Source organism: Gekko japonicus, unplaced genomic scaffold (genome assembly GCF_001447785.1).
Source record: "Gekko japonicus isolate JY-2015 unplaced genomic scaffold, Gekko_japonicus_V1.1 scaffold355, whole genome shotgun sequence".
NCBI lineage: Eukaryota > Metazoa > Chordata > Lepidosauria > Squamata > Gekkonidae > Gekko > Gekko japonicus.
Window position 1 is genome coordinate 354,186 of NW_015167066.1, and position 12,241 is coordinate 366,426.

At 44.7% G+C, this 12,241-nt stretch overlaps 1 protein-coding gene across 1 annotated transcript in view; it reads right to left on the reverse strand.

Annotated features, from left to right (window-relative positions):
• Positions 1-12,241, reverse strand: part of FANCC (Fanconi anemia complementation group C) — a 75,590-nt gene that overhangs the window by 15,913 nt on the left and 47,436 nt on the right. Inside the window, exons 8-9 of the mRNA XM_015412674.1 lie at positions 11,149-11,201; positions 7,024-7,123 (exon numbers count right to left, since the gene is read on the reverse strand). Of these exons, the coding sequence (XP_015268160.1) occupies positions 7,024-7,123; positions 11,149-11,201 (153 nt within the window). The remainder of the gene's footprint in view (positions 1-7,023; positions 7,124-11,148; positions 11,202-12,241) is intronic.

Here is a 12,241-nt window from a genome sequence, read left to right on the forward strand (position 1 = left end):
GAGCTCGTTCTCGAACGCTGAAGGTACAGAATCACCAAGATCAGGGTCCACTGGATCAGGCTGCATGGTGGGCATGACACCCCCCCCCAGGGCCCCCCTCCTCCTGAGGGCTGAGTCTGTTGGAGTACTTGTCGTGATATCGTTGGACCAAGTCAGGGGCATGAAGATTGGTGGCGGGCTCCCAGGACCGATCGTCGGGACCGTAGCCCTCCCAGTCAACCAAATATTGTAAGGTTCCCCGCTGGTTGCGGGAGTCCAGGATCTGTCGAACTTCATATTCTTCTTCATCGTCGATGATGACGGGCAGTGGTGGTGCTGGTGGTGTGGGACGGTTGAGATCGGCTGGAGACGTAGGGATCAGTAGAGACTGATGGAAGATGGGATGGATGTGAAGGTGGTCTGGGAGCTGAAGACAGAAAGACACGAGGTTGATCTGATCCGTAATTTTATATGGGCCGATAAAATGAGCGTCCAATTTACAAGAGCGGCCAGGCCGTCTCAGATACCGAGTGGATAACCACACTAGGTCTCCAACATGTAGTGGGGGGGCTTCTTGACATTTTTGGTCTGCAGCTTCTTTGTAAGCCTCTTTGGCATGTTGGAGCTGTTCCTTAAGCAGAGCCTGAAGGGCCTGCAGTTCTTGCAGTCGCGTGTCTGCTGCTGGAACATTCGTGGGAGGACAAAGGCTGAGGAAAAAACGGGGGTGACGGTCGTAATTTGCTGCAAAGGGAGTGGTTTGGGTGGAGGCACAAACAGGGTTATTGTAAGCGAATTCGGCCAACAGTAGCAGGGAGTACCAGTTGTCTTGCTGATAGCAGGCATAGCACCGTAAGTATTGCTCTAATGTGGCGTTAGTCCGTTCAGTCTGGCCATTGGTTTGGGGATGATATGCCGAAGATAGCTGGACTTGAGTGCCGAGGCCTGAATGTAAGGCCTGCCAAAATCAAGAGGTAAATTGAGGTCCACGATCGGAGATCAGATGGGTGGGGAGACCGTGGAGTCGGAAGATGTGTTGGAGGTACAGCTAGGCGGGTTCAACACCGGTAGGTACTTTTGGACAGGGAACAAAATCTGCCATTTTGGTAAGGGGGTCTACGACCACAAAGATACAAGTGTGCCCATGAGAGCGGGGCAGATCGACTATGAAGTCCATGGATATGGTGTCCCATGGGTCGGAAGGAGTGGGTAAGGGATGGAGTAATCCGGATGGCTTGACTGGGACATCTTTGGCTCGTCGGCATACTTCACAGGAGCTGTCGATCAACATCTGCCCGGACTCGAGGCCACCAAAATTCACGAGTCAGGAGGTGAGTCGTCTTATGACGGTAAGGAGTCGTGTGTCAAGTGCAAAATCCGAGCACGAAGGGGTCCAGGCGGAATATACAGGCGGTCCTGATGGAAAAGCATGCCCTCCCTGGTGGTAAACACACCTTATGGTCCCTGCTAGAGGTCCTGTAGTCGTTGTTGCGCCCACGGATCGGTGGCTTGACTTACTCGGATTTCATCTGCCAGGCACCCGTGGCTGATGCTAGCAGCAAAGACCTCTGGAGAGAGCATGGTGGTTTCTGGAGATTCCTCGGCCAGAGCTGGTGCACACTCGGATTTCCAGAACAGAGCGTCGGCTTTCTGATTCTGGGTGTGCGGGATGTACAAGATCTTGAAGTTGAAACGAAAGAAGAATAAGGACCAATGGATCTGCCGTTGATTTAGGCAACAAGTTGTTTGCAAATGTTCCAGATTACGATGGTCTGTAAGGACGTGTACCGGGTGGTGGGCGCCTTCAAGATAATGTCGCCATGTTTCGAAAGCAGCTTTGATGTCCAGCAATTCCTGTTCCCAAATGGTGAAGTTTCGTTCAGCAGATGTTAGTTGACGAAAGTAGTAGGCACATGGTTGTAACGGCTGTGTGGGGTGATCACGTTGGGACAGGATGGCACCTAAAGCAACACTAGAAGCATCAGCCTCTATGATGAATGGGAGGTGAGGGTCTGGATACCGAACCAAAGGTCCGGACATCAAGCAGGATTTTAGCTGAAGAAAGTCATGTTCCACTTCTGGTGTCCACTGAAATGGTTCCTTAGGGCGAAGAAGCTGGGTTAAAAGGGTGGTCAAGGACACATATGCGGGGATAAACTGTATATAATAATTGGCGAATCCTAACAGTCGTTGGACGTCCTTCCAATTTTGGGGTACCTGCCATTGAACAATAGCCTCGACTTTTCTTGGGTCCATGAGGAGGCCTTGAGGGGACACTATATGATCCAGGAATTCCACGGAATGTAAATGGAAAGCACATTTTTCTAGCTTGGTGTATAGCCCATGAGTATGAAGGCGTTGGAAGACCTGACGCACATGCTCCGTGTTGGATCATGGAGTGGGAGTACGCAAGGATATCATCCAAGTAAATAATAACAAAGTGGTCCACAGTAGGTCACAAAAGATGTCATTCATGCGCTGTTGAAAAACTGCGGGGTCGTTGGTTAAACCAAAGGGCATCACTAGATATTCATATTTTCCATATCTGGTACCAAAAGCTGTTTTCCACTCGTCACCTGGTTTGATGCGTACCAGATTGTATGCTCCATGAAGATCTAATTTCGTATAGACCTGTGCTCCTTTAAGGCGATCCAAGAGTTCGGGGATCAGTGGTAATGGGTATCGGTCTCGAATGGTGATTTTGTTCAAGGCTCTATAGTCATTGCAGAGACGTAAGTCATCCGTCTTCTTTTTTACTAATAATACTGGAGCGGAGAGTGGGGATATGGAAGGCCGGATAAATCCCTGTGCTAGGTTCTTTTCCAAAAACTCCTGTAGAGCTCTGAGCTCTGGCTCAGCCATGGGGTACAACCGGCCAACGAGTAGGGGAGTATCCGGAATCAAGTCAATAGCACAGTCATATAGCTGGTGTGTAGGCAGATGATCAACTCCCTTTTCTTCGAAGACATCTGCAAAGTCTTGGTAGGGAGCAGGAAGCAGGGATGATGATTCTGCGCCGGAGGCGACCAATGTTCCCTCTGAGCTATGGAGCCCTTTTTGAGCGACTGGCATTAAAGTTGTGAGTGAGCCATTTGGCTCCTGCATCAATTCGTTTGCTCTGGAGCCATCCTTCCTGAGCTAAGACAAAAATGTGTGAGCCGGAGGCTAAAAAACTGTGAGCTGGCTCACACTAACTCAGCTTAGAGGGAACACTGGAGGCTACTATGGTGGGAGATGGAGTTGCTGGGGATGAGACCGCTGGCGGCAGCTGTGGGTGACTGGACGACAGGAGCGAGGAGGGTGGGAGGACAGGAGACTCCAGCTCTGGTGAGGTGGAAGACAGGGACGAAGGAGGTGGGGCGACAGGAAACTGGAGTTCTTGGTGGACCCAATCCACTTGTGGGTTGTGGGTTCTCAGCCAAGAGAGACCCAAAATGACTGGAATCCGGGGCACACAAGCGATATCAAGACATAATTGTTCCTGGTGGTGATGCACCCATAAGGTGAGTGGCCGTGTTTCCTGCGTAACAAGTCCTGACTGGAGCAGTCGTCTGTCGGTGGCTTCCACCAAAGCCGGGGTTTTCTTTTCTCAGGTTGGAATAGCATGTTGTTTAACAAAGAGAATGTCCATGAAACAAGAGGCTGCTCCAGAATCCAGCATGGCATGAATGAAGAGCCACCGACCATCAGGGAGTTATAATTTGATAGGAATCAAAAAAAGTCCATGATCTGGAAATGGCGAGCAAGATGACCCTGCTAAATGCCCCAAGTCTGAGGGTTGAGTCAGGCCTGGAGCTGGTCTTTTACTGACAGTAGCGGGACCGTAGACCAACGTTGTTTAACTGGACAGGCAAGGGAATAGTGACCAGCTCCACCACAGTATAAACAGAGGTTCTGGGTGCAGCGTCGGGTATTCTCCTCGGGAGAAAGGCGTGGCCGCACTGTTCCCAATTGCATTGGTTCCCCTTCGTTTCCTGACGACCCGGGACTGGCTATGCTGGACCAAGGGGTTGAGCGGGGAGGAGGAGCAGAGGTGAAGCCACGATTTTTTGTCTGTCATCGGCTTTGTAACCGGCCGTCAATGCGCAAACATAATGTGATGAGGGTTTGGAGGCTTTCAGGGCGGTCTACTCGAGCCAGCTCATCCAGCATTTCATCTGCCAATCCCTCTGTATACTGGTCCATGAGGGCAGCCTCGTTCCAGTCTAAATCCTGAGCCAATAAACAGAACTCAGTAGAGTAATGAGCAACAGACAGTTTTCCTTGTTTCAAGGCTCGGATTTTTCTATTGGCAGTGGCTGCCTGCATTGGATTAGCATAGGCAGTTGATAACTGAGCGAGAAACCCTTGGAAATTTGACAACGGGGATGGTTCTACTAAAAAGGGAGTAGCCCATTTGGCAGCTTGCCCCTTTAAGAGACTGATCACAAAACATACTTTAGTTTTATCATTAGGAAAGTCCTGAGCTCTGAGTTCAATATATAACTTGCATTGAGCTAAGAAGGCTAGAAACTCATCCACATTCCCACCAAATTTCTCAGGTGGGTTTACAGGGCAACGGGGTGGGGGTGCCACAGCAGCACCAGCTTGCTGCTGAGCCTGAACAAAACTCACTACTTGAGTGAGCTGTTGCACCTGAGCAATTATGTCCGTAAGCTGCACTTGGCTTCCTCCTGCCTCATCCATGCTGTGGGTGAGTCGGTGTTTGGTGCTGGCAATCTGTCACGATTGCTCTGGCGGGCCTTTGGTAAGCAGAGGAATTGGTGGGAACGGGTACATGTGCCTGTGGGACCAAGGGAAAAGGAGACTGTCCCCCAGTGACAGTGGATGCTGTCCTGCCCTGGTACAAAACAGACGACACCTCGCATTCTGATGCGTCGCGAACGCATCTATTTCTGGGCGACCCCATCTGCAAAAGATTGGTTGGAGGTAAGCCCAGTTGAGTTCCCACTCGTGAAGGGATGCGCCTCCCCTGCTCAGAAAGTCCACATGCACATTGAGTGATCCGGGTTGGTGAGCAGCAATGAGGAACACACCCGGAGATTGGCATTTGGTCCAGATCTCCAGGGCCAGTTGACAAAGTCCCCTGGACACTGTCCCGCCGTCCCAAATCAGCTCGCCACCTAAATGGGGTTGGCGCAGGACATTCAGACGGGCCCTCAGGGCATGGTGGTCCGACCATGGAACTGCCAAGGCAGAAATACGGTCCACCGTAACCCCCGCCGCAAAGATCAAATCAAGTATGTGACCGGCCCGATGCATGGGAGCCGAGACAAACTGGGAGGCCCAGCGCTGATTTGACTCCTCATCTAAGTCAAATGTTGGATCCAGCAATCTTGGCCCATGTGGACATGCAGACTGCGCAGCTACAGAGACTCCTGGAGGGCAACAGGTATTCAGTTGTTCCATTCCTGGATTTATTTTATTATAATGACTCTCGTTTTGCAGGTAGTGAGTAGTCATGCAGTAAGGCCATAGTGCCGTAGGCAGAAACGCTGCTGGCCACAGCTCTGACATAGGGATTGGATTCATCCCGATCTCTCCTAAGAGTGACAGTTCTGGGTAGGCTGATATGACCGACAGCGTTCTAGGCAGAGGCTCAGGCAACGGTTCCTTCTCCCCTCTTTGTTCCCTACTCAGAGCCGACTTAGCATGGTGATGTTTAGCCCCTGGCTTCCCGGGTCTCTCTATGTTTCCTTTTGCTCTTCATCTTTTTGGCTGGGAGCTTCAAGAGACTTCCTGGTACCAAAGGAGTTCTGGATCGAATGGTGGCTGAAGTTTTATCTCTGCTTGGCACCGATGGACCCAACTTCATGGAGATGACAGATGGAGCCTTTGATCTTTCGGTAGCTTGAGCAGCCGTGGTTGGTGTCTCTGAAGCCTGTGGGGCTTTCTCCCATAACACTGTCTTCAGTTTAGACGCTCTTTCAGAGCAGGTCATATTTGTAATTTGCTGACAAACTTTGCAGTTTGACACATTGTGCTCTTTGGCCAGGCATAACACGCACAGACCATGTTCATCTATCTGTGCCATCTTTGCTCCATATTGGGCACTTTTGTTAAACAAGCTTTTCTAAGCCATTAGAGAATCTGATCTCTCTGTCTCTCTTAACACCAGCAGCAATTGTTTTCATAACAGCCAAGCTCTGGAGGGATTTCTTCTGGTGACCTGCTCTTTAGGAACAGTTTGTCAATTTCCTCCTTCACTGATACAATGTATCCTGAATACTAGAAGTCAGACCTACTCCATCCTGGTGAAGAAGGAACTGAGGGTTAAAGGGGCATTGTGCCATTGGACTGTATGACCTTTGAGAGGGAGAGAGGTTTACAACAGTTCTAGTGGGCATGCGGCTGCCCCTAAGGATTCTAAGCTAGAAGATCTGCCATGGCAGGCCTGTACATGTGCAGTCCCCAATATGAGACTGAACAGAAGACAAAGATGAACAATATATTTGGCTGATCTGAAATTTCGGTCAGACAGGAAGGAATTATTTTTAAATCAATTTTTCAGTAGAAGCACCTTTTTATCACCAAATTAAGGACAAATTTGGATGGAAAGTACAAAAAAGACAGCATTAAGTTGGATGAGGGGGATCCAAACTGCCTCCAATGGCATTGAGTGTAGAATGGAATTTCCCTTCTTCTTGGTATCCTTGAGTATCCACACACACGCATGCCCACGTACATACTTCTCCTAAACAACAATAATGAAATATCTGATTTCTGTGCCATTTCATGACCAGAGTAGAGTCGTATTGTAGATCTGCATGGAGGTAGATAAATCAAGGAGAAAGTAACACTATCACCTGTGCAGGTAATAATAAGTAGTATACTTTAGACTGCTCCAACAATATCACCAAATGGTGATATATTGGCTTCACATATACTTCTGTTCAAGACACCTCAAACATAACTTAGTGTCCATTTATTGAAGCAAAAAGGTATTCTTTGGCGCACTGTATTCCTGATACCTAAAACTGTACTTTATATATGAAAGTTCCAATCTTCTAAGTATTTTTAAAGAATGAAAAATGGAGTTTGACTCACCTGATTATTATTCCCTTGGTAAGCTTGATGAAAGCATCGTGTAAACACTTGCATTATAGTCATTACTTCTGGTGCTCCGTTGGTTTCCAGCAATGCATTCCTGAGCAATGAAAAAGTTTAATTATGACAGGTGAGATTATGAGTGTGCCAATCACAAAGCCGCCCACTAAGAAAAGAAACCAAATGGAAGCATTCTTCCCATGCCTTGAGTTGTGCTTTAAACACAACTATTATGCCAACTTGGCAAATGAAGAGAACTTCAAACAGTCAAAAGTGAATATATAAATACCTTTTTACAATACAGTTGCTATTAGCACAGATCCACTGGCAATGGAAACCTTCAGATACCACTCTAAACACAATGCATGTTTACCTATATAGTAACTTAGATGCATCAAACTCTTGCACTAAATTTTTATTATTTATTTGTTCGTTGCACAATAAATTGAACTTTGAGAAATGCAAGAGGGGCTCTGGTGGCACAGCTGTTAGGACCATATTTTTGTCCTCCGGCTGCCTAGTATGTTTTGCTGTTAGCAGGAAACTGCTAGGCTCTCCTCACCTCCAGGCACTGGAGAACACATTTCTATTTTCTTTTATGTATTCTTCTCATGTCTTTATATTTATTATCCTGCTCCTCCTAGTGATTTCCCCCATCTTGCCATTATTGACAGCTCTAAAAATAGCTTCTGGATTAACTCACCTTCAGCAAAAGCACAACCTGCCTAAGCCACAATTTCATTCTATATGTTCAGCTCGGTGCTGCCAAATCCACAAGAAACTGCCATGGGTTCTTAAAGAATCCCCATGTTAAAATAAGCACACAAGACCAGTTTTTCTTTTCTAAAAATGTTATCACACCCCTGTAAAGTGAAAGTAGTGATTGATCAGCCTGGAATCAGGACTGTGTATACCTCTTCTACAGAGTTTTTAGAACCATCATTATAAATCCTATTCCACAGAAAATCAGTGAACTTTTATTTATACAGACAGGCATGGCTCATGTGGTGCAACAGGTAAATCTGACAAGCTTCACCTCCTCAGCTGCCATTCTGTGACTAGCTCCAACTGGCAGAGCGAGGCTCTGTCAAAATAAAAAGTAGATGCATCCCTGAAGTCTGCCCACCCCTGGTTTAGGGACAGTTTATAATGACAGCTGCACATGTAAATATCTCATGAAAAGAACACTGGCAACTGATGTAGAAAATGCTCTATTTCTTTTAACATTTCACCTGTCAAAACCAGCAATTTGTGAAATTTCCTGTTCTTGAGTCATAATTGGTATGGTTTATCCAAGGTTGCTTGGAGACCTCTTTTTAAAAAATCTGTTATTTTCAAGAGTTCTTCCTAACTTGGAAATATTCTACTAAGAAGAGTTCCTTCACTTTGGTGGTGGGAAAATATGAGCACCAGTGGCACTAACCCAAACTTATCAAGTTCTGGAGGGGAGGAGGAGAAAATAAAGAACACTGGGAAAAGTCAGGGGCTCATTTTACATTCCCGTGGTTCCCATATGCAATTAAGGGCTCTGCATATGTACTCATCTGTTGCCCACTGAACCCTGGGAAGTGTACATTTCTATTCCTCATTTCTAAAGTGAAATTTTAAAAAGACACACCATAGTTTTTAGAGTTCCCATAAGCAATAGAAGCTCCAAGCACACTCAGAAACCCTAACTGTAGAGAGGAGCCATGGGAATTTAAGATGAACGTCAGCTTTTGACATTTACTTCCCGCCCCCTTAATTTAGAAAGTGTGGCAAAGTATGTGAACTGTGGGCAGGGAAGGAAGGCAGGCATTGGTAGAAGGCTGGCACCTAGCCATTATGACAAAAGTCAGGTTTTGCTCTACTTGTTATGGTTCGCAAATTTATGAACTGGGGGAGTTGTCTCTGAAATTTGCCCTGCCTGTACTTGGAGATATTTTCATTGTTAAATTTCTTTTGTATTCCAAGTAAGATTTCAGAGACAGTATAAATATTAATTGGTGAAATCAATAACCTCAATCACCTGCAATAAAATTATAAGTACAAATGCTTCCATTGCAAAAAATAGGTCAAACTGAGAGCTGTACAATATCTTCTGCAATGAAACTTTCACATTTGAATTCTACTACTTGACTCAATCCCAATGACCAATAATTTCATAAAAGCAGCTTTTTTCTTGGAACTTAAAAAAGTTAATGTGTCTTACTATTTTTGACTTGTACTACCTTTACTAATCTGTTTACTCATGAGAAATCAGAATACTTTTGTTCAAAAAGCAATCAGGAAGCAGAATAAATTCAAAATTAAAGATTCATGACCAAGATTTGAAGCCACTATGTGGTAAGTAATGAATACTGCTTGAGGCTGTTTCAATGCACTGAAAATATTTATTATACTCTTTTTGACTTCATATTGAATAATATTATCTCACAACCCACTCTACTGAAGAGATTAGCAATAGAACAGCCAAAGGCACTATCTAGCACCTGCATTTCAGTAAATCCTTCCAGCTTCTTAGGACAAAGCGAGCATTCATGGAGAATTTATAATTTATAATTTGATTTACTGAAAATAAAATTGATGGACTATAAAGTGCAATTCCATCATTAATTTCTATAATAACTAACATGAAGAGCTGTTTAGAGAATACTCTTGTATTGCCTTTCCCCCCTCTATGACCAGTGATGGGCAAAGCTCCCCTTGTCTCATTCCAAAACTGGTTTCTGGAATATACAACAACTTGTATTCTTCCTAACCCAATTTCAGAATGGGGAAACCTCACCATGTTCCAAATGACATTTACCTCTCTCATCACTTCTCCTAAAATCCTTCTATTGGCTTCTGGATCTTTCCTGAATTCAGCACAGCCTCATCCTTCCCTTCAAAGTCCTCCCATGGCCTCACTCCTTTACCTTTCTTTTAATAGCCCTATTATAGCCCTACAACCATCTCCTACATCCTCAAATTACTTTGCCCTTTCAGCTTGCTGCCTCTTATGCCTCAAATGGCTTCTCAGAACACTTTCCTGATGTTGCCCCCGCCCCTTCTCTCTCACACCCTCCAAAAATACTACTTAAAAAAAAACCTGACAGAAGCTGGGAAAAGTACAGAAGAGGGCAACCAAGATGATTATGAGGTTAGAGCACCTTCCCTAAGAGAAAGGGCTGAAGAGTCTGGTACTTTTCAATTTAGAAAAGAGATGATTAAGCAGGGGACATGATAGAGGTTTATAAAATAATGCATTGGATGGAGAGTTGACAAAGAGATTTTTTTCTCCCACTTCCAAAATACTAGAACCCAGGGGCATCCAATGAAGCTGACAGGCAGCAGATTCAGGACATACAAAAGGAAACACTTCTTTACGCAGAGAGTGATTAAACTGTGGAATTCACTGCCAGAGGATGTAGTGATGGCCACAGGAATAAACAGATTCATGTAGGATAAGTCTATCTGTGGCTACCAGTCATGATGACTGAGGGGAACCTCCATGTTCAGAGGCACTAAACCTCTTAATCCCAGAGCTAGGAGGCAACATCAGGGGAAGGCCTTTACCAGAGGAACTGGTAAAACTGATTTACGTATATCCAGAAAACAAGTTGGGGCTAGAAGAAATCATGGAGAGAGGGTAGAATGCAAATCCCACCCCAGTCTTTGAAAATTTCTTTCAGGATTCTTGAAGAGGTTAGTCGTTCCTCCCCACAAAACACAGAGTTTCTTTTCCTTTATCTAACATTTTCAGTCCTTGTTTTTCTATTTTTTTTACAAAGTTATATTGACCCTACAAAAATAAATGAACCAATTAATGAATGGTTTGGTTGAAAGTATTTACTTGAACAAATAATAATTCCAGGATCTTGAGTCTTAAGTAAGTACCTTGAGAATAGCCCGTTTTGCCATTGTCACCCATTCAACATCTTACACTAAGTTTTTTGCCTTGTATAACAGTATGACTGAGGTGAGTGTGTAGGTCTCTGGATGACAGTGTTAATATTACCATATCTAAAAGATGGTTATGCTGGGGCACTCTCATCAAGGGTCACAGATAGAAACAAAATCCTTATTTCAAGTGCTAATAAAATTCCTGTAGTTACTTGAGAAGGTTAGAATAAAATCTTTCTGTTAAACTGTATGCAACCTTACTTAAAAAATTCTTCAATAGTTCTGAAGATGGCTGGATGACATGCAGCTTTGGGCTGTGGGAAAAAAGGGAGAGATTAATTTAGACAAAACTTTTATCTAACTCTTCAGTACAACAAGAGACAGCAGCTGATCACCAGGTTATAGCACCTATGCTATAAAAAGTAGTTCCCCTCTCTCAAGACATTCGGATGTCACAACAGATTCTGTAACATCAGCTAACCCACACAGCTTATCTGCTGTGACCATCCCTGCTGCTCCCCATCAGTCGCCCTGCCTCAACTGGTTTCAACATTCGTATTGGAAATTAATAGTTCTAGGGGATTTAATGGCTATGCGACTGTCTCGATTAACATTATGCCCCCCCCCCCACACACACACTGAGTCACGCCCTCAACTTGGGGTTCTGAACCTGACACAAGAAAGTAAATCTTGGAGAGGAGGAAGTGAAATGTACTATTTTGTTGTAGACAAACCCACTGGGGTGGGGATTAGATTTTGGAGAGGTTGCATAAAACCTGTGTATAGTTTTGATCTGTAGGTAACTCTGCTTGTTACCAAAACTTTTTTTTTATTTTGGAACAACAAATCAAAGTTTTAGCAAACAAACATGGGTTTTGTTATCCAAGTATATTCAACTTACAGACTCTAATCCATATGTTGTTGTTAATAATAAATTACCTCTCCCCAGATTAGAAAATTAACCACTTCCATCAATATTTGAAAATCTTTCTACTATCGTTACACACTCTCATTCAGACTTTCACACTCAGATAGAGGCAGAGAGAGCTGAGGTTTTCACTGTTGCAGCTCTCTCTGGATGTCCACCCTTTAACTCTTGTGAGTTTAGGACAGTAATCTTTGCCACTGTTAAACTCAGGATTTTTCTTCAGCACGGGCATTCATTCAGCTATTGAGCCTCCATTTCATTCACCAAGTGACTTTCTACTCTAGTGAAGCTTTCCTCCTTCCCTTGGACTCCTTTGTTCAGTTTCCTTCAATAACTTTCTTTTTTAAAGACCAGCAACAGTTATTTTTCTCCCTCACCTCTATGGTTCTGCCGCTGTTAGTGGCCATTTCTATATCACAGTCACTA